We start from the raw sequence: 20233 nt of genomic DNA, 5'->3' as shown, positions 1-20233 counted from the left end.
AACAGGTTAGGTGCTGAGACACTGTAGTGTAAAACCATTGAATAGCCTATAACCCTTTGATTAGTATCTGCGGAGGAATAAGGAACTGGGATACTCCTATATTTACTTCAAAATAAAAGACAAACCGATTAAGAATTTATAATAAATTATTATGATTGGTAAATACTTAAATCAAATTAAATGCAAGGTAAGAAAAATGTCTTAAAATGTTTAAAGAATCTTACATCTTTGCAGACAAATACAGTAAAATAACAACATTCCTGACAAAAATGGGAGAATATTAAAAATGGAATTTTATCAAATGAGCTAAAAATGACGAACAGTTTAAATGACTTTTGCCCCCCATTTAATTTGATAGAATTATTTCCAGCTGATATGTTTTGACCCCTCCAATCTAGACCAAAAAAAATTCCATCAAGGTAACTCTGGCAAACTTGTCATAGTTTACCTGAAAAAAAAAATAGTTTGCCTGTTTTTACCTAAATAAGTTCACCGGAAGCAAGTTGAAAATAAACACAGCGTATTTTTTATGTATTTTTTTTTTAAATCTCCACGCGTTGTTTAGAAAGTTTATGCAACTTTGCTCACTTACTCTATCTCATGCTGAAGAAATCAGCGCTCTACTGTCCAACACGTTATGTTGTTTAAAGGTGAAACTTTGGTATAGTTATCGACCCCCTTCAAAAAATATACATATAAATATAATAAAATAAAAACGACAGTATTATCATTTTAATAAAAGATAGCCCAAAATTATCTTTGAATTGTGTGCAATGGCTTCTGCGAGTTTTCATTTATATTTTTCTGAGCCGTTAGGAACAGTGTTCAAACCAACATTTTCATTCTTACTTTTGTAAATTAATTTATTTAGACAAACGTACAGACATGAAATAACAAGTAATGGATATTTAAAAAAATGCTGTGGTTATCTTCCATTGTTTTGTTCCCATGGGCCGCTGAAGATTATTTAGAAAATTACTATCCACGCTTGCACAAAACAAAAAGGACCCACTCTATGCTACTTTTTTTTTTTTTTTTAAGTTACAGCTTCAACCTTTCACTGATTGTTACGCAGCCACGTTATACTATTTCCTTCTCCTTTCAAAGCCACAATTATTTAAAAATAAATAAATAAATAATTTTTAAAAAAGTAAGTCGCCATTTTCCCTGCCAACTCCTCCGAAGTGCAGAAACCGGACTGGAACAGAGCAGGATCTCACTGTTAGAGTTAGGGTTTTCTTCTGTTACAGCACATCATCCGAGAGGACTTCTTTGTGGATAACAGTAGGCCACTACTGCTCTGATGTCACTTTCAGGCTCCCGTTCAGGAAAACGAACCAGCGCCGAGGCCAGAAAGAAGGGAATCCTGGCCCCCGTGTGGTTGATGGACAGCACTCGCAGAAGACCCCCGGAGCTCTGTGCTAGTGACGTTGGGTGTTGGGGAAATTTACAAATTACTCACGTCACCGTCCAGGGGCCAAGGTTGGTAGGTGTGGCGTAAGACGGGGGCGCATGTAGCCTTGATCTCTGTCTGTGCGCATCCTCTCTAGATTGAACGTCCCCAACCCCCCACTTTTTGCAGATACTGCCTCAAGACATGCAATTTTACTGTGATTATAATTAATTCAGGGTCACAGACTTTACGAAGGCGATCCAAGAAAAAAAAGAAAGAAAGTCACGTGAATACAGAGTCTTTTTCCATCATCTTTGTTTTTCCAAATTAAAAGCATTAGACAAAAAACAAACTCGACCAAACTTCACCAACTCTATTCTAAATGATTGTCTTTGAAATTGTGAATGTGCACAAAATATCTGTGATACAAATAAATAATCACATAGTAATTTATTAACAGTCACATCATCACACACATACAAACCCTCAATTTGTGTGCGAACTGAGTACAAATCTGCACATTTAAAACCGCCTCATGCGTGAACACCTACGGGTTTTTTTTTTTTTTTTTACAGGGACAATAAAGTGTATTTACTGGATGTGTTAAAGCTGGCAAAGTTACCTGTTGTAGTTTAATGCGAAAGGTCAAAGTTGGTCCTGTGTACGCATTCCATTTTCTGTTCCCACTCACTCCCATTGGTCCGTTCCGCCGCTGCGACCATTTCCGGGCTCCTTGATTCCACTTTATTGCGGCGGGTTAAAGGTGAAGGCCTTGACATTATTGAAGTTCAAAGACTACATTTAATTATACATTGTGCTTAATGCACACGTGCAATCATCCTGCGCACATATGGTGTGCGCACCGTCACATTCGCAAGACACATGCGTCAATTCCGTCAACATAAGACACACTCTTACAAACACACAAACACACACACCGCTCTCACACGTTTGCTTTCTGCTGCCCACTTTTTTTGTGTTTGCTTTCTTATTTTTCATTGCATATGTCACAGACCGAGTTCATCTCTAAAACCTCCATTTCTCACTGCTCTTGCTTAGGACATCTAGTCTTGCTTGTTTACTATTTAGTGCGGAAGTGAACGCCATTTCCCCAGAACAGACGGTGCAATTAAGAGAAAAAAATAGCCATTTAGTGCCTCTGTCTTTATGGCAGCGTCTAGACTACAAGAGTGGCGATTCCATTTAGTGTCTACTAAAAGAGGTTATCATTCCCTTCTTGGCCTCTCTGCTATGTAAGATCTAAGCTGTGGTTCGTTAAACGCGCGAGCAAACGCCTAAAGTGGGATTTTGACGTGGAAAAAATTAGAAAATCTGCAAACAGGTCCCGAAATATTTGCTGATATTTGAGCTTTCAATCGTATAACTTCTGACGCTTGTATCCAAACGCACAAGCCATTAAGACGAATAAATTGTGCCAGGGTCTACATATTCAAATGTAACACAAGTTGCTATTTCCAAAAAGCATGCAAGTCACACAAGTAAAAAAAAAAAAAAAAAAAAAAAAAAAGCAGCGTTGTGCCAAAAAAAGACGAGTATGCAATGTAACAGCACAAATAGCACAAAGTCGTTCAGTTTTGCCTATAGGTTTCTGTTTATTTAGTTATTGTAGCGATACACAGGCCGACGATCCGCTCATCCTCTCTGCGATCCAAAGCACCAAAATGTCTGAAGCAAATAATTTAACAAGAGTCGCCATTAAAGCTATTCGTGTGGCATGGGCAAGTGTGCTGAAAAATAGCAGCAGGGATATGGAGAAAATAAAAAAAAAAGACCCAACATATGCCTATTTACAGTCACGAATGCACATTGCATAGGCTATTCTGTATACATGAAGGTGGCCGGGGGGTGGGGGGTGGGGGGGGGGCGTTTGAGGGGTGGAGGATGTAAAACTTTCACAGATTGGATATCACATCTCTCAAGGAGGAAAAAAAATATATAGCCTGGAAAAAAAAAAAAAAAAAAGAAAGAAAATTCTGCCCACACTCTGGTCGACGATGAAATATTTTAGATATTGATATGCTATATACACTGACCAGAGGCTGGAGTAAGAGCTAAAAGTTGTCTGCTGATATTTTAACAAATATGTCGATACGAACAGTAGATTAAAGACAAACGGAGAGTCGTGATAAATAGGACATTTTCAAGACCAGCATATAAATGTTTATTCTAACGCAGGCCTTTTTGTCAGAGGGGGTAAAATCAGCTGGAAATTCATCGCCGCCCAGCAGGATAATAAGAAAATGGCGACATTTTCCCCCTCCCCTTATTGAAGGCCTATTTTCTTCCACTGTTCACTTTTTTTTTTCACATTGCACTGTTGGTGATATGGGCTCCTCTTTGTGGAGAAAAAAAACGGTTATGCCCACGATTACCATTCATTCAATGAGATAAGGAGAAGAAGGAGGAGGAGGCCTCTATGCCACTGTCCTGTGACACTCTTTCTGCTCACAACAGGGGGTTTCCAGAGAAGTACTGCAAGCGATCTCTGCTCAGCTTCTTCTCTTTCATTCTTCTGTTCTGGAACCAGATTTTAACCTGGCGGTCGGTGAGGTTCAACATTCGGGAAAGCTGGAGCCTCTTCTCCTTGTTGATGTAAACGTTGAAGAAGAATTCCCGCTCCAGCTCTCGAATTTGAAACTTGGAATAGGGACACCGCTTCTTCCTTGTTCGAGGGACGCCTGGATGAAGAAGAAAATGATACCAAGTGTTATTATTTGAGCAGATCAAGTGGAGAGTAATGTCATATTTTTTTTTTTTTTTTTTTTTGAAAAAAATAAAATTCAAAATAAAAAAAACAATAACGATAGAGTGGAGTGCTGAGGTGGCAATAGGCTCGCCAGGTGCTGAAAATCCTGAGTCAGTGGCATTAGCAATGATAACATTTCAAACCACATTCATGAAGTGAAGTAGCTGAGCCTATCAGATAAACCAGCCATAAAGAGTGCTAAATATCCAAAATACTTCGGAGGGAATAATATCAACTTACAGCCTCGCTAAGTACGTGTTTATCTGTCACAAATACACAATAACAAAAAGTATTTTCGCCCTGCATTATGTGCGCCACATTCCTCTGGAGCTAAACGAAACAATTTGCACAATCTTTTGGCAGTGGATGCATTGCCTCTTGCCTGCAGCGGCCCCTGTGCAGACCCCAGTGGCCCTATCACTCCTTATCAAACAGGTGACCGGGGAAATACATTTCTTTTATTGTGCAGCGTGAGTGTGTGAGTGTGTGTGTGCTAGCGTGGAAAATGGACAAATTTAAGTCTCACGCTTTAATCCACACCCTGAATGATCTAGTTACAAATTATAGTGAGCTTTAATTTTAGGTGATATCTAATCAATATATTTTCTGATAATGTCTTTTCTAAGGAAGTTATTTAGACCGCATATTAAGCATTTTAGCATCTTCACATGGCATATTTCAGATAGATAGATAGATAGATAGATAGATAGATAGATAGATAGATAGATAGATAGATAGATAGATAGATAGATAGATAGATAGATAGATAGATAGATAGATAGATAGATAGATAGATAGATAGATAGATAGATAGATAGATAGATAGATAGATAGATAGATAGATAGATAGATAGATAGATAGATAGATCGTTTTGTGTTTAATGCTCTTTGCTGCATCTCTTTTTGCGCGCAAACCCTGTGCTAAAGATAATTCACCGGACGCCAAAAGCAATGTTCTGCCCAATTGGTTTTTACACACGACAGCCCCAACAAGAAAATCCCTTAAAAATGACCAACGCAAGTTCACGATCAAAGTTAACATTTGTCACAATAGCTCTCTCTTAAAAAATTTCACAGACTCTCACCATGGAAGCGTCTGTGTATAACATCCCCCACTTTTTCTTTTTTCAAAGCCCTTTTCCCATCGTAAAAATTCTTCCCGTTGCAAGAAAGAGCTTTGTAGGGTTATAATAAAATCCTTTGAATGCTTATAAAACTCCACATAAAATCTGACCGACAAAACACCGGTCTAGTCCCCTTAACCTTCCCCCCGTTTTACAGCTTCGGTTGTACCTACTCGAGTGGCTGCTCTTGCTGGCGTTTCCGTCCTTGGCTGTGGCGGAAGAAGAGGTGCAGGAGCCTGAATTCGTATGTTCCTCCTCATCGTCTGGGTCTTTCCCCGGCTCCGGGACTCCAGATATCGCGGCTGTGGCGTCCTGCTGCTGCTGCTGCTGTTGCTGTTGTTGCTGCTGCTGCTGCGAGTCGCTTTCCAGCTTCCCTCCCTCGCCCTTTTGTAAACAATTGTCTGACTGATTGTCCGTGCTGCTGCAGTATGCGGTCTCGAAAAAGCGGTCGAAGCCTTGTGGGAGGACGTTGTTTTTCCCCACGCCAGAGTAAAAGCCCGTGGAAGGGTGATTGGATCCCGGGTGGGCATGGTGGTGATGGTGGTGGCTGTACACGCTCTCGTTCTTCATGAGCATTTCTGTCATGGTGGATGGAGGAAGACAGTCTCTATGCACCAGATCCTCTCCCGAGTAGCACGACGCATAGTTGCTCCTGTGGTGCCATTTGCTGGCGGGGTCCAAGCCGTACGAAACTTCCCGCACCGGCTGCACTTGAGACAGATTCGTGGAGTAAGGGTAGCTGATTTGCCGCGAAGGGGCCTGCGGAAGAAACGAGGAGACGGCGGAAAACTCGGGGACGTAGTAGGTGCAGCTGGGGAGGTAGATGTTGGAAGCGCAGCCCGTCCTGTCCCCAAACTCGGATGTCCGGTCTTTGCGTGTCTGGGAGCAGAAGTTGCCCAGATTCACCGAGTTAAACATCTTTCGCTCTCTCGCTACTCGGCCACTATAGATAGATGTTTTGGATTCGAGCTGCAGCAGAAGGGGAAAAATTTGGGAAGGCGAGATGACGCGCAATCCGTCTAAGTCGCCCCGCAGACACGTGATCGAAAGTAGATATTGTCATATATCAATTTGGAAGAGTTGGATGTGTAGGAGTGGTTGGCTTTAGGTAGATCGAGGAGGTTCAAACGAATAATTTTCAAACGCCACAGGCGCACCGAGCAAACCAGTTACAGATTCTTGTTTGCTGGCTTATGACAATTAGTGAGATATGTGCTGCGTTTGTGTGTGTGTGTGTGTGAGGGGGGGGGGGGGGGGTGCGCGTGTGTGTGTGTGTGTGTGTGTGTGTGTGTGTGTGTGTGTGTGTGTGTGTGTGTGTGTGTGTGTGTGTGTGTGTGTGTGTGTGTGTATACTTATGGGCTAGTAGGCCAGCTGAAGAGCCAGGGCTTCTTAAAAAGGCAAAGCACAATTTCTAGAGTGCAATCAGGGACAGGCATTTGATAGTTTTTGAGGGATTTTAAAGGTAAGATTATTATTATTATTATTATTATTATTATTATTATTATTAGTAGTAGTAGTAGTAGTTATAGTAGTTGTAGTAGCAGTAGTAGTATTATATCAGACTTCTATCAGGATGTAGGTAAAATTTTATTCACGTATTTCATGGATGGTGCATCCGAACAGCACATTAAGCAGCCAATATCTGTCCTCATTCATTGCCCCACCGTTTCCAAAGTAGTAAATATCAAATTTGTTTCTTAATAAAATATACATGCTCGACTTCCTGTACCCGCCTCTGTTAACATGCTGCAGATCTTTCAAACATAGTTACAACATTTGATGGTATCGTTTTCTTAATAGTCGTCACAGGTGTCTGCTTCACACTTGGTTATGAAGGACTCGCCAGCCAGCTATATGAAATAACCCATCATATAAACTCACCGGGTATTGTATTTATGTTATTTCCACTCAGTCTGTAAATGAACGTGCATTTACTCCTCAGCGCAGAGGTGGTGGTGGTGTTGGTGGCGGTTCTTGTTGACTATAATTATATGCTGTGAAGTTAAACCGGCGGTGGGGCAATGAGCAATGCACCGCAAGAATGAGTAGACTGCGCAAGATAAAGAAATCGGACTGCTCTCATTATTCCCTTTGACTTTGGGTCTTAACAGAGTTAAAGGAGGCCAACTGTGCAAGCCAGCAGCCACACTGCGTCTCTGGGATTCTCGCAAAGGATAAAGTGCAAGTGGAGCCCCCTCTCCGAGCATGGACCGTGCATCTCTCTCCCCTCCTGATGCGTGATGTGTTCTAGTTGCACAAACACAAACTTTTAAATGTTGCGGGGTGGGGGAAGCACAAAGAAACAAATGACACTGGTGGATCTAGTGTAATGGCCAGCTGCAGAGACTGAGCATCGTGCTCGAAACGTTATTATTTAGAGATAAATTATTGTGCTCTTTATTAAACATTTTATGGGTGTTTTTTTTTAATTATTATTATTTATAAGAAAAATAATCCGATTATGTACGTGATTACTTTCTGATAGGGTTCTCTACCACGACGCTTACTATAGAGAACCAGAAGGATTCGATCTTTTCCTTAATTTCTCACATATATGTTGACATTTATCAGTGGTTGACAGACGGACACAGTTAAAACAAAACAACAACAAAAAACACTCCCGTAAAATGAAAGGTTTGGAGGGAAAAAGAGCAGCTGCGTGTGATTTCAGACTTTTAATTGTACTGCTGAGCCCCATCTTTGAGCCTTTATAGACTGATACAGTTACAAGGCGAAATTAATACGACGCCCCATTGTTTCTGATCACAGGGAACTTCCTAAACAGGCTCTTAAATCCTAACCCAATAACGCAGCCGTTCTATTAAACTCCCTGGACACACGTGTTGCTGAAAAATCTGTTAAAAGAAAGAGTTTCTATATGTTATTATTCTTATTATTTTGATTTGCAACAGTAAAAGAAAGAGCAAAAAAAGAGCAACATGGTCAAGATCTGAGCGTTGGAAACTTGGAGTTTAAAACGTGGCAATGGCTTTAACTTGTTTACTACCTCCAGCAAACAAAAGGTTGTCTCACATGATGCTTCCTGCATCCAAGTACAAAGAAAGCAGACAGCTGTCCAGACACAGCACTTGAATTTGACCACTAAAATCCTCTCTACGTCCAACCATAAAACTCCGAATGACTGCAGTAACGCTAAATCCCCTTTGTTCCATAGAAAACCATTAACGCGGAGAATGAGAGGAATTTGGATTTCAGTAAACTAATATATTCCATTCTGCATTTCAAAAATAGAGGGAAGTTGGTCATTTTGAAAAAAAAAAATGCTTATGATTTATTTTATTGTTTTTTTCTCTCTCTCTCTCTCTCTCTCTTTCCCGCTTTACAAATAGGCAAATTCAGATCTCTCGATTTTTAAACCAAAAATCAGAATTTTCGCGCTTTGGAATGCACGTGCAACGCGCTAAGCTATTCAGGCTAGAAAAAGAAGCAGAAGAAAAACAATACTCTGAGTTGTCTATGCCTCTGAATGCACAGCTGCCGATTTACTTTGTCGTGGGCCCAAATCATCAAGCGTAACTATGGAAATATTTGTGGAAAAAACACTGGCCTTGCGGCTTCTCATTCAAGATACATGCTGCTGCTGCTGACCACAGTTTCTGTATTTGCGAAACGATGAATTTTGCATAAAAATGTTTTTACCTTGATGCAATGCATGACATGCAGTAAGTAAAACACGCAAGTACTTACAGTGATGGCAAATAATTTTTAAACTTATAGTATTTGGCAGCTGACGATAATAAAATAAATCTTGCTTGTCTAATTTTCTATGAAACAAATAATGCCGTGCATGCCGTGCGTGGAGCAGCAATAAAATATAAATATATTTTTTTTGTTTATTTCTCTAGACGGTAAAAGCACTAAGACAGACAGACCAAAACAACATTGTCTATTCATTTCTCCATCATAATCTTTCCAATGATGCGTATTAATGCGGCATTAATAAGTAATGCCGCAGTATGAATAAGCAATGCAATAATAAAATCCAAGCATTAATCCAGGCTCTAATCAAGACAAGAGGAGAGAGGGGGGGAGGGGGGATGGAAACCATTTCAATCTGTTTACTAAGTTTTTAAATGTCAGGGCAACAAGCGCTCCTCTTGTTTTCAAGTCGCCGCATGTGTCATAACGTGGTAGAATATGACCACTACTTGGCAAAATCCGATTTCCGAGGGTTTAAAAACACCGACTTTTCTCGCCTGGGCGCACTCAGACCATCAGTCAAAGAATAAAGCTTCAGCATGTGTTTATTTCTCTGGAGGACAAACTCAGTGAGCAATAGGACCCGGGAATGTTTGATTATGCTGCACCAAATATGAATAGGGGATGTGGCAGCCGGTTTACAGGCAAAGTTCTCCTCAGCTGACTTGATCCGCAGCAGCTTCTTCTTCTTCTTCTTCTGCTTCTGCTTCTCCTTCTTCTTCTTCTTCAATACAGAAAGGAAGCGACTCCCTGATTAACAATATCACGGGAGTAGAGTTCAGGAAACTGTCATGATAATTTGTTGACTGCTTTTTGCAATGCTTTCGTCTTAAATATCACAGTTAAAGCAGTAACTTTAACGACTGTGTCTGAGGAATTTAAGCTATGTATCGCTACTAAGCACCATAATTAAAATGGTTAACCTAGGTGTCACCGGGAGAAACTAAAAAAAAAAAAGAGAGAGAGAGAGAGAGAGAAAGAAAAATGACACCTCCTAAATATTATAATGTTTTGGCTTTGTGGTTATAAATCCTTCCACAAATGATGCAGCTCTCACACATGCACACCAACGCACTCACAAAGAGCAACGCTCACCAAGACGCAAAGCCCGCTGAAGTCATGGCTAAATGTGGGAAGCCTCGTGTAATCATATCACCGTCCCCTCATGGCCCAAGGTTTAATTGGATGTAAGTCGGGCAGTTAAATTCAGCCGCGAGTGCTGCAAATTGTTTCAAGCAACACTAAAGAAGCCCCTCTCTCTTTAAAAAAAAAAAATCATTTTATTTCAATTTATTATAACATTTTGACAGTGAACGCATCACTCTGCAGAACATGCGGTGGCAACAGTTGCAGACAACACAGAGGCGCATATTTTGCTGTTCCATTTGGAGCGATCTCCAGAGTATATTTCACATTCAACCACACGGACATAAAGCTTTCACAACAATGTGTTAAGTTTTTTATTAGAAGTATTAAATGATTTCACATCACAAGGCATCACCCCGCGCAGGAACTCCCTGTCTCCAGCCCTGTTTTTATTTAGGCGTCCCAGGAAGAAAAAAAAAAAAGAAGAATAAAAAAAAAGTATCAGAAAACCTTCTGAATCGCCTGGAAACAGAACAGAACAGATGTGTATCAATATACTTTTCACGAGATTTATTAGAGAAAATAGCCAACATTTTAAAAATATATATAGTTTTGCTACAGGCGCACAGTTTCACTGTCAATACAATTGTAAGAAAGAAAAAAAACAACAACAAAAAAACAGAACAAATTGGTATTTTTGAACTGATGGGCACTCCGGGCTAAGGCCTGTCACATCCCGATATAGTTAAAAATATATTTGTAGACGCGTCCTTAACTGTAGGCTGCACAACCGTTAAAAGTGTGGTTTGTCCTCTTGAAATTCTAAATAATCTTTAGAAAATGTGACAATTGCTTGCATAATAGTGCAATTATGAGTGAATAAGTGCATGGACATTTTAAAAAGTGGAAAATTATACCCACCATTCGACATACTTTGAATTTTATATGACGAGCTCAGACCTTTTCTTCACCAATTTGAAATTAAATCTGGGTTTGAGCTGTCAATCGCCTCTACATAAGTTTTGTTTTAACCCATTTAACTTGACTTGATTAATTAAAAAAAAAAATCTTAATGTCTTAATTAGGTTATTACGAGGAGGAGAAAAAGGACGAATGGCCATGAGACAAACTGCGACGTAAAAAAGCCTTTTTAACCCGGTACAAAGTCCGGTCTGGTTGGCTTCTTTCGTATCAAGGAGTCAAATATATTATTTTCGTGTTCGGCGGCCCCGTAGGACTCGAATGGCTCATAATGTGAGCTCTAAATAGATGCTCCGCGCTTTGAATGCTTCCGATATCACTAAAGATGGCTCCCTACTTGTTCACCGCTATTGCTCACTGTTCAGACTGAGACGCTCAAGCAAAAAGAAGCAGTAAACAACGCGCTGAGAATTTGTATGCCTGGATTATTGTAGTCTAATACTGTGACCAAAGCTGCACTTCATGTGCCTTGAAACAGCGCGAATTCATTTTGAGCAGGTGACGTCAAAACGTGCCTTTATATATATATATATATATATATATATATATATATATATATATATATATATATATATATATATATATATATATATATATATATATATATATATATATATAAAAGTAGCTTCCAGCAGGTACCTCAGGTTCAGCTGGCCGCTCCCAGCATACTTGACCTTCATGGTTGCGTGGAGGCCCAAAAGCATCAGACGGTCCTTATCCAAAAAACAAACCAAAAAAAAAAAAAAGAAAAGATAAAACAAACAAACAAACAAAAAACAAGATATTTCTAGAAGCAAAACAAGACAAACTCCCATGCGAAGTCTTGTGAAGAAACTATCTAATCTAAACACACACAAAAAACTAACTTAATTACAAGTTGCACATTGATTGTCACGGTACTAGGGGTCCCAGATAAAAGCTGCAAAAAGTAAATAAATAAGCGCCAAGTTCAGAACGACTGGAGCGCTGATTTGAAATTGTGATACACAAATCGATTAGGAACGCATATCCGCCAAAGACAACTGGGCTAAAAAGAGATAACGCTGCTTTTGTGGCGCCACCGAAACCCCCACGGCCTCCGTCCGGATTGTTGTCGTACGCCTGTCGCTCCTGAAAAACAAATTAATAAGACGCCACATTTCAGGCAAAACAGACTCGCGGGCGCATTGAGGACTCATTTCAAATCATTCTAAAATCAATACATCACAGTTCTGAGTTCTGTGAGACGTAAAAAGATATGGATCTGCAAATTTAAGTATCCTACCTATCCTGTCTTTATCACATTAACACTCTTCTTTGAAACAATCACGGCCATTCCTGCAGTCTTGTTCCACACACACACACACACACACACACACACACACACACACACACACACACACACACACACACACACACACACACACACACGCACGCACGCAGACACACACACCCCCACGCACTCACGAGCACCCCCCCCCCCCCCCACCCCACCCCCCACACACACACAGACGCACTCACGAGCACCTCCACACACACACACACACACGCACGCACGCACCATTCTCCAAACAGAAACCCTTTACCAGGAATAACACTGCTTTCTGTTTCTCTGGCCAGCTTTGTGCCATAAACGGAAGAAGGGGCGGCGGGGGACGTAGACCGCATGCCACACAAGTTCTCTGCGAAGGGCACTGTGAAGCTCACTGACCTTTGGGACGCGGAGACTGGCCGCCATAAAAAGATTTAGCCAGTCTCAAAGTCAAAAGTCCTCAAGAGCAGTGAAAGAGAGATTGTAAAAAAACCTGCAAACCCTAATATCCGAAGGTCGTGCGCGAAGACAAGAGACAACATGCTTTTAGTTAACAACTACTCCTCACTTCAATTTTTAACTATACATATATAGACATGGGTAGACATATCATTCCGTTAGCGTTTTTGCTTTGTACAGTGCAACAGAGAAAGTCCGTGCTATGCGTGAAATGTTTCTAGCAAAAGCCACAAGAAAAGTAAAAAAAAAAAAAAAATCATCAGATCCTCAAGTTCCAAGAGAGGTATGTTCAACAGAAGTCCAGTCAAAGCCCTCCTCGCCAAGTATTTCTGTAACAATAATCCAACCAATTTATACACAATTACTGGCCTGAAAATTAAGTCAGCGTTTAATCACAGCAGGGAAATACAATGACGGTGTGCTCAGCTTGCTTGGATGCCCACGCGTTCCCCCTCACAATCTAAATGCATTCGGCTAAATAAATTATGTTAATTGTTTCTGTTCAAGACCCGAATTCCTCCGTTTACTGAACATTAATCTGTTGCTGTTTGTTACAAATCACGACAATTGGATAATCTGTTTTCTTTCCTTTTCGTTTTATCCACATCAGCAGTTTCATTAAAAAAAAAAAAAAAAAAAAAAAAATTCTCAAGTTCAAAAACATGAAGACGCAGCTTTTGGAACCTACATCTGCAGAGTTCTCACAGCTTGAATTCAATTTTACATGAATCAGTGAAACCTATTTGTGCCCCAGTTTAATATGAAGGGTTTGTTCCAAACAGTAGACGTGATCCTGAACTTCATCGTGCGTTTTGCATATTTTGCTTTGGCTCCAACTAATTTGAAAAGGTAGAGCACAAACAGAGTCAGGAAATCACATTACACACATTAAAACATTCAAATGTTTAACCGCCATTTTTTATTATTACTAATCTAAATTCGTCACATTCCGGAATAAATCTGAATCTTCTCCTATGTCTGAACATAGGAGAAGATTCAGACAACTAACATACTCAATTGGTGCGTAAAAACAAAATAAAGTGCATTACGCACGGATTTCTTTTCCATTGCTAAAGAGACTAATTCGAGTTTATTTGCTGGAATATGTCTTTACACACCTCTTAAAAAATGTGTAGACAAGTAAAAGGATTTTTCAGCTCATCTCTAATCCAACGCTTAATTGAGCATCTGGGAGCTATTTTTCTTTTTCTTTAAAAATCCAAAACTAGAGTTTGACATTCATTTTTGCATCACCTTTTGACTCACCCTATTACATTTCATGAAAACATCATAGGGCAAATATAAAACTAACACATGCTTATCAAGTCAATTCTAAACACCGTGTATTTTAGATTATATAGACTATTTGCTGTGATATGAATATTTGGTGAAACTTGACGCGTTGTGCCAGCAAGCATGAATGGAGACATCACTTTTAATTTGTTTTAATGAGGATGTTGCAATACTTTTATGGATTTTCACACTTGCGCAGTCAAGCCAATTGTGCAATACAATGGCGAATGTATTGAATGATATTTTTGCGGTTTGCTTCCAACACCCAAACCGGAAAATGTGGTTCACCATGAGGTAAAGCAAACAGCTATCAAAGGCTTCCGAAAACTGCAAAAACGGCGGTATGAAAACAATAAAACTACTGTAACACACAATCTGCAATGGACCGAGGCCTATATTATAACGCCCATCACAGAGCATTGTCGTATAATGAGAGAACGAAATCTTACACTTGCATTTATAAGGAGAGACGTTGGTAGAATGCGGAGATGAGTGTGGCAGTCAGTGGTTTGGTCGCAGAAGCAGCCTTTCACAGTTCACTGCAATGGCAACATCTGATCGGAACACTGACACTGCAAAAAGATGTTTTCAGCAAGCACACTTCACTTGACTGAGACTGCCAGCAGCTTAAGACAAACGCGCTGTTTGTTAGATGACAGAAAAACACAGCTCAGCCAGTGTGTGGCTTTACACTTCACTGCCAGCAGGGAGAGTCTTATCAGTGCTTATAAGATATAACCATTTGCGGTTTAAAAACACTGAGAAAGAATGTTCAACCGGTATCATTTAATAATAATAATAATAATAATAATAATAATAATAATAATAATAATAATAATAATAATAATAATAATAATAATAATAAACCCGTTTCGATATAGAATTATCACGCGTTTAAATCGCTCAGGAAAACCGCAGAGATGCACAAGTAGTGGCCGGCCCGAAAGGTCTTATACATATATGGAGCACTGGGGTGTAACCCTATTACTGGTTTACAGAGCTATTGCGTGTTTAGCTGAGAGGTTATAGGCTTGTAGCAAAGCAGTGACACTGATCGGGTCAAACTTGAAGGGTTTTAAAAAGACTTTTTTTTTTTTTTTTTACTGAAAACAAAAGCACGTTTCCGCAAAGTACGTATTAAAAGTTATTGCAACACAGGGCGTACAATGTAAACCTGGCCGCCATTTTGCATGGTCACTTATATCAAAGATACCTATAACCTATTTTTGTATTTCTGTCGGCCATAGTAAAATTGGGCCAACCTGTGTGGGCTCCTATAGCATGCATTTGAAAGCGCCAGCCACACGCCAACAAAACATTTTTCTCAAATACCTCGAACTGACCGGTTAATCTTCGAATCTGCATTTAATTGTGGTATTATTTTTTTGAAAGTTCTAGTAGGTCAGGTCTTAATAAAACGATCCCAGCAGAGACACAGATTTTTTTTATTTTTTTTTATTTTTGGCTGAATACGCAGGGAGGTACCGTGCAATAACAGACTGATGTAACAGCAATAAACGTTTCAATATTCTGTTTATTGAAGACCGTACGCATATACATTCATATCAGTATTACTTTTACAAGACAACATAGCAATCCTTACAAGCGCAAAGGAAGGAATGCAGTGAGGTGGGCGACATCATGAAAGGTACGATCATGGACAACTATTACACTAAAACAGAGTTCTTTTTGACATGAAGTGAATGGTACAAAATAACAAAAATTGTATTTGTTTGTAATTCATTCTGAATGTCGGCCTATACATTCCCACCAACCCCTTACAGTTACAAACTGGCTACATAGAGAGCGCTATAGATATGGAATGCTGTATTGTACAAGACGAACAGTAACATAAAGCACTATTACATAGCGATAGGGGATCCTCAAAAAAGGATGCGAATACTAATAATGATTATATCTTAATTTTACAGAGTTATACACGAGGACAAGGTAATGATGGAGACTATACTGCAAGTACATTAGGTCGGCCTAAGCGGCTCCCCGTCCCTGCAACATAATAATAATAATAATAATAATAATAATAATAATAATAATAATAATAATAATAATAATAATAATAATAATAATAATAATAATAATAATAATAATAATACATTCTTTGAAGGGGTTTATTTAAAAAAAACTTTTTAATATTAATAGTTTTGATTTGTTCAAAAAAGAAGGGGTACAAAAAGTCACCTACAGAAAAAAGTGGCCCGCAGAACACCACTTGTAGCACTTTCACATCAATAACATGCTGCAAACATTTTATTTTTTAGCTTACTCATAATACATAACAGATAACATACTGCGGTCACACCCAAGTCCAAGGGCGAACCCACCCGCAGGCCTGAAACGTCTTAAAAATGATTTTTGATTCTATCTGTTCACTTTGTATGTACATTCTGTAATTATCACGAGCACCAATACGTTTCAGGAATGCTCCTTTTGGCCTGAAAAGCGTGCATCCGCCATAGCATGTGAGTGACAGCTGGCGGACTGAGATGAACTGCCACGCAGCGATTTCTACTGTTAAAGTCACCCCATTCACGCATCCTTTGTGAGTTTTTCGCTGGCATAAGTCGGAACGTTCTTCTGTTGTAGCAGCTCCAGGACCGTTTTCGAACGGTGAAAATTCACGCAGGACTCAGTGGTTTGTTGTTAAGACAAGTTGAGAGGTAACAAAAGAAGTAGAATAATAATACTATTAATAATAATAATTATGCATATAAATTTTTTTGTTGTTGTTTTTTGCTTGCACTCATTTGTTTTTATCCCCAGTGCGCAGTCTGTCAGGCTCTGATGTACTGCTGTGAATTCCGTTGCTGTGTTACATTTATGCGTTTGTTATTCTTGCCTCTCCTCTGTCACGCGGAGACCCAGACTTCTAGCACTCCTTGCCCGTGACCGTGAGGACACAGAAAGGAACACATGGGGATCACTCTCCTCTTGAGCAACAAATTACACGACAGGACGCAGAAAACAGCCGTGATGGATTTGTTTTTTTCCCCTCTTCAGATCTTAACTGAAGATGTTATAAAGACATTACAGCGCGGATTCGTTGCAGTCAGACTGTCTGACTTCGCGGATATTTTTAGGCCCTGTCTAAAGATTTCTGCCTTGAATTGCCTCTTCTAAGCCTTCAACTCTCAGGCTAAAACAGGATGAATGTTGTCATATTGCCTCAAAAAATATGCTTTGGTGATTCAAGAGCGGAGGGTTATGATAATTGCGGAGGGGGGAGTACACAGATAAAACACATTTTCACAGCTTTTGTGCCATTACACCACGCCTCAAGGCTCACTGATGTGCATCTTATATGACGCCATTTAATGGCTTGTTTTCAGGGGGGTGGGTGTTAGAGATAATCCAGCAAAAAGGATCTAATGATAGCCTGCAATGTGAATAAAGATGGATATATGAGTGCATGCATTGAAAGAAGACCTAAGGGAGCGTAGTAGGCTTGGCTTTTTTTCTTCTTCTTCTTCTTCTTCTTCTTACTGCTTATCGATTCACCTTCCTATATCCCGAATCTCTCTAAAAGTAGGCCAAAGCTTGCTCCCTCAACATGAGTCTCTTTTTCTTCATCCTGCGGTTCTGGAACCAGATCTTCACTTGTTGGTCACTGAGGTTCAGCCGGTCAGAGAGCTCCCTCCGCCGCTGCCGGGTGATGAACTCGTTCAGCATGAATTCCCCTTCGAGCTCCGCCAGCTGGAGCTTGGAGTAGGGTTTGCGCTTCTTTCTGGTCCGAGTGTGCATCGGGTACCACGGGGCACCTGGAGGAGAGGAGACGAGGAGAACGAGGTTGAAGGAGGAGGCGGAGGGAGGGGGGTCAAGGAGCAGATTAGTCAACACAGTAAGGCTACAAAATCACGGTCATCTTCAAGGTTATGGCGAAGCTACGGGGGCATCTGTTGTCTTAGAGGGGGACAGGTCACTAACAACAGCTTGAGCCATAAATGGGCGCAATTAGAGCGTAAATTGTGTCATATGCAACGTTATACAGTTGGAGAGTATTTTTGTTTTGTTTTTTTGTTGTTTTTTTTTTTTTTTTTTTGCAAAAGTTGCATTGTGTGTATATAATGAGAACCACTGCAAGCTGCACGATTCTACAAAAGTTGGACCTGTTTTGGCCTGGTTTGATGAGTGCTTCAGTTTCTCTGAGCACTTTCATCAGATTTCATCTATTTTATCTCTTCTCTCATGGCCCTGCACAGAGGATGCCATAGTTAGCTAAAGCGCAGCTTTGCATCCCCAAGTTTTTATAGTTGCAGTTGAAACAGCGCTAAAGCAACAATTAAGCCGTACCTGCAGCATTTACCTTAACTTTTCTGTGCTAGTTTCCAGAGGATTTTAAACAGCTCAAGTCCACGGCGACAGATATTAATTCTGTTTACGAGTCACGAAAGAGGAAAAACTCTCTCCCTCTGTCTTTTCGACGCAGTCAACCAAAGTGAGTCCTCTTCAAGTCAGTTCACTAATTTGTGCTTGAACAGTGAAGGAAGGCAGCAAAATCAGCTCACCTAGAAATATGATGATCTCAGCTTAATGTTTTGGCCCAAAAACTATGGAGACACCTATAGTTCAGAAGGGGTTTTCTGGGATTGCTCGCAACCACATGGTGCATGGGGTATTTTAGGGCAACCCCTAGTGGCGTGTGCGCACCACGCATGTTTCCTGCAGCCTGAAAAGGCTGCAAGATCTGCATCAAAATAACAATCTCTCCCTAACGCGAATATAGCTGCAGTCATATTATTTAAAAAAAATTTAACAACACGTTTATTGCACCGCAATTAATCTAAAATGTCCAGATAACAAAAAAAAAAAAAAGCACCCACCTCCGCCTGCGGCTATGTTGCCTGAATGGCTTCCCGGTGACACCAGGGTCTGTGTGTCGCTGGATGGAGGCTTTCCGCCCTCATTCAGCAGAGAGGAGCTGGAGTCGGACTCCATCGACTGACAGGACGGCGGATCCTGAGTGAGCTGCTCCGTCCCATACTCATATTTGGAGAAGGCAACGCCGCCCGCAATCCCAGGGTGCATCCCGTGGTCAGATGTTAGGGAAGATGCGTCCCTTGCCCTGTCCTCCCGTTTGAGGCTGCCGCCGCCGCCGCCGCCGCCGCCGCCGCCACCACCTGAGCAGGTCTCTCTGTTCCCGTTGTTGTAGTAACACTTGCCCTCCTCTGGTCTGGTGATCTCACACGACCGATTGAAGGAAGGGTTAATAGACACGGGGCTGCTAAAGTAGGATTGAGAGTATCCATTGCACGGCTCCGAAGGGTTCCACGGGAGGGAGCAAACATTGTCCCTTCTCGGGTAGGAGAGAGACGGTAGCCCCGCCAGCTGTCCCCCGGAGGCTCTAAAATTCGGAAAGTAAAACGTGTCTCCCGTGTGGATGTTTACCAGAGGTCCCACAAACCCTGGATTAAGGAGATTATGCTCGCCCATTTCCGCGGGCCCGACCAACAGCTTCTAGTTTATTGCAATCTGACATTTAACATAGTTAAACCTGGAGCCGCGCCTGATTGGTTATCCCGGCACCACGTGGCCAGGCTAAGTTGTGCTCCACATGGTACCACCCACTTGGTCCATCGCAGACAAAACAAAACATTAACTTCTGTATTACAACGGTTTATAAGCTTTTTAAAAAATACTATAAACCTTTTATTTAAAATGTAGAGCCTTGTTTTTCTCCCCCTCTCTCTATGAGTCCAGAAGGGAGTCTCTTTTCCATTTGCACAAGTGGAACTGTCCACGGCCTCGTTTAATATCTTTATATGCTGGCAAAAGTTTTTTTTTTTTTCTTATGAAAACTATTTTTTCCTCCGAGAGAGGGTGCGTATACGACTTCTTGTTTTCTAACAAATTATGGTTGAATTTCGTGTCACATAAAATCGTGATGCCCCAATTTACAAGCTTGTTTTAAGAAAAAGACTGATCCTCATTGCTCATATTTACAGTAACAGGGTCAGCGAGTTGAAGCCACCGGGTCTGTAAAAAAAAAAAAAAGAAGAAGAAGAGAAAGAAGAAGACGAAGAAGACGATATTCTACAAGGTTACTTTAAGAGCGTATATTTCACATCATATTCTCTAGCACACCTCACATGAGCAACTTTAAC

At 40.6% G+C, this 20233-nt stretch overlaps 2 protein-coding genes across 2 annotated transcripts; both read right to left on the bottom strand.

Annotated features, from left to right (window-relative positions):
- Positions 1–3268: 3268 nt before the first annotated feature.
- hoxc11 (homeobox C11) lies at positions 3269–6453 on the bottom strand. The gene is made up of 2 exons (XM_005813194.2): positions 5458–6453; positions 3269–4092 (listed from the first exon to the last, which is right to left on the bottom strand). Exons 1-2 carry the CDS (start codon positions 6200–6202, stop codon positions 3860–3862), a joined length of 978 nt encoding a protein of 325 aa, XP_005813251.1. The 5' UTR covers positions 6203–6453; the 3' UTR covers positions 3269–3859.
- Positions 6454–16199: 9746 nt separating this feature from the next.
- On the bottom strand, positions 16200–19629 carry LOC102236874 (homeobox protein Hox-C12a). The gene is made up of 2 exons (XM_023341003.1): positions 18953–19629; positions 16200–17890 (listed from the first exon to the last, which is right to left on the bottom strand). The coding sequence occupies exons 1-2, from the start codon at positions 19560–19562 to the stop codon at positions 17652–17654; spliced, it is 849 nt and encodes a 282-aa protein (XP_023196771.1). The 5' UTR covers positions 19563–19629; the 3' UTR covers positions 16200–17651.
- Between the last annotated feature and the right edge of the window lie 604 nt (positions 19630–20233).

Source organism: Xiphophorus maculatus, chromosome 1 (assembly GCF_002775205.1).
Source record: "Xiphophorus maculatus strain JP 163 A chromosome 1, X_maculatus-5.0-male, whole genome shotgun sequence".
Classification (NCBI taxonomy): Eukaryota; Metazoa; Chordata; class Actinopteri; order Cyprinodontiformes; family Poeciliidae; genus Xiphophorus; species Xiphophorus maculatus.
The sequence above is the reverse complement of the archived record's forward strand: the minus strand, read 5'-3'. Positions and strand labels throughout refer to the sequence as shown.

What these genes read in the sequence shown, in the direction of transcription:
- hoxc11 (XM_005813194.2), bottom strand. Translation starts at nt 6,202, where the DNA reads ATGTTTAACTCGGTGAATCTGGGCAACTTCTGCTCCCAGACACGCAAA. An exon ending in CAGCAAGAGCAGCCACTCGA is followed by an intron (nt 4,093 to 5,457) that starts GTAGGTACAACC and finishes TTCTTCATCCAG; the next exon opens with GCGTCCCTCGAACAAGGAAG.
- LOC102236874 (XM_023341003.1), bottom strand. Translation starts at nt 19,562, where the DNA reads ATGGGCGAGCATAATCTCCTTAATCCAGGGTTTGTGGGACCTCTGGTA. An exon ending in CAACATAGCCGCAGGCGGAG is followed by an intron (nt 17,891 to 18,952) that starts GTGGGTGCTTTT and finishes CCTCTCCTCCAG; the next exon opens with GTGCCCCGTGGTACCCGATG.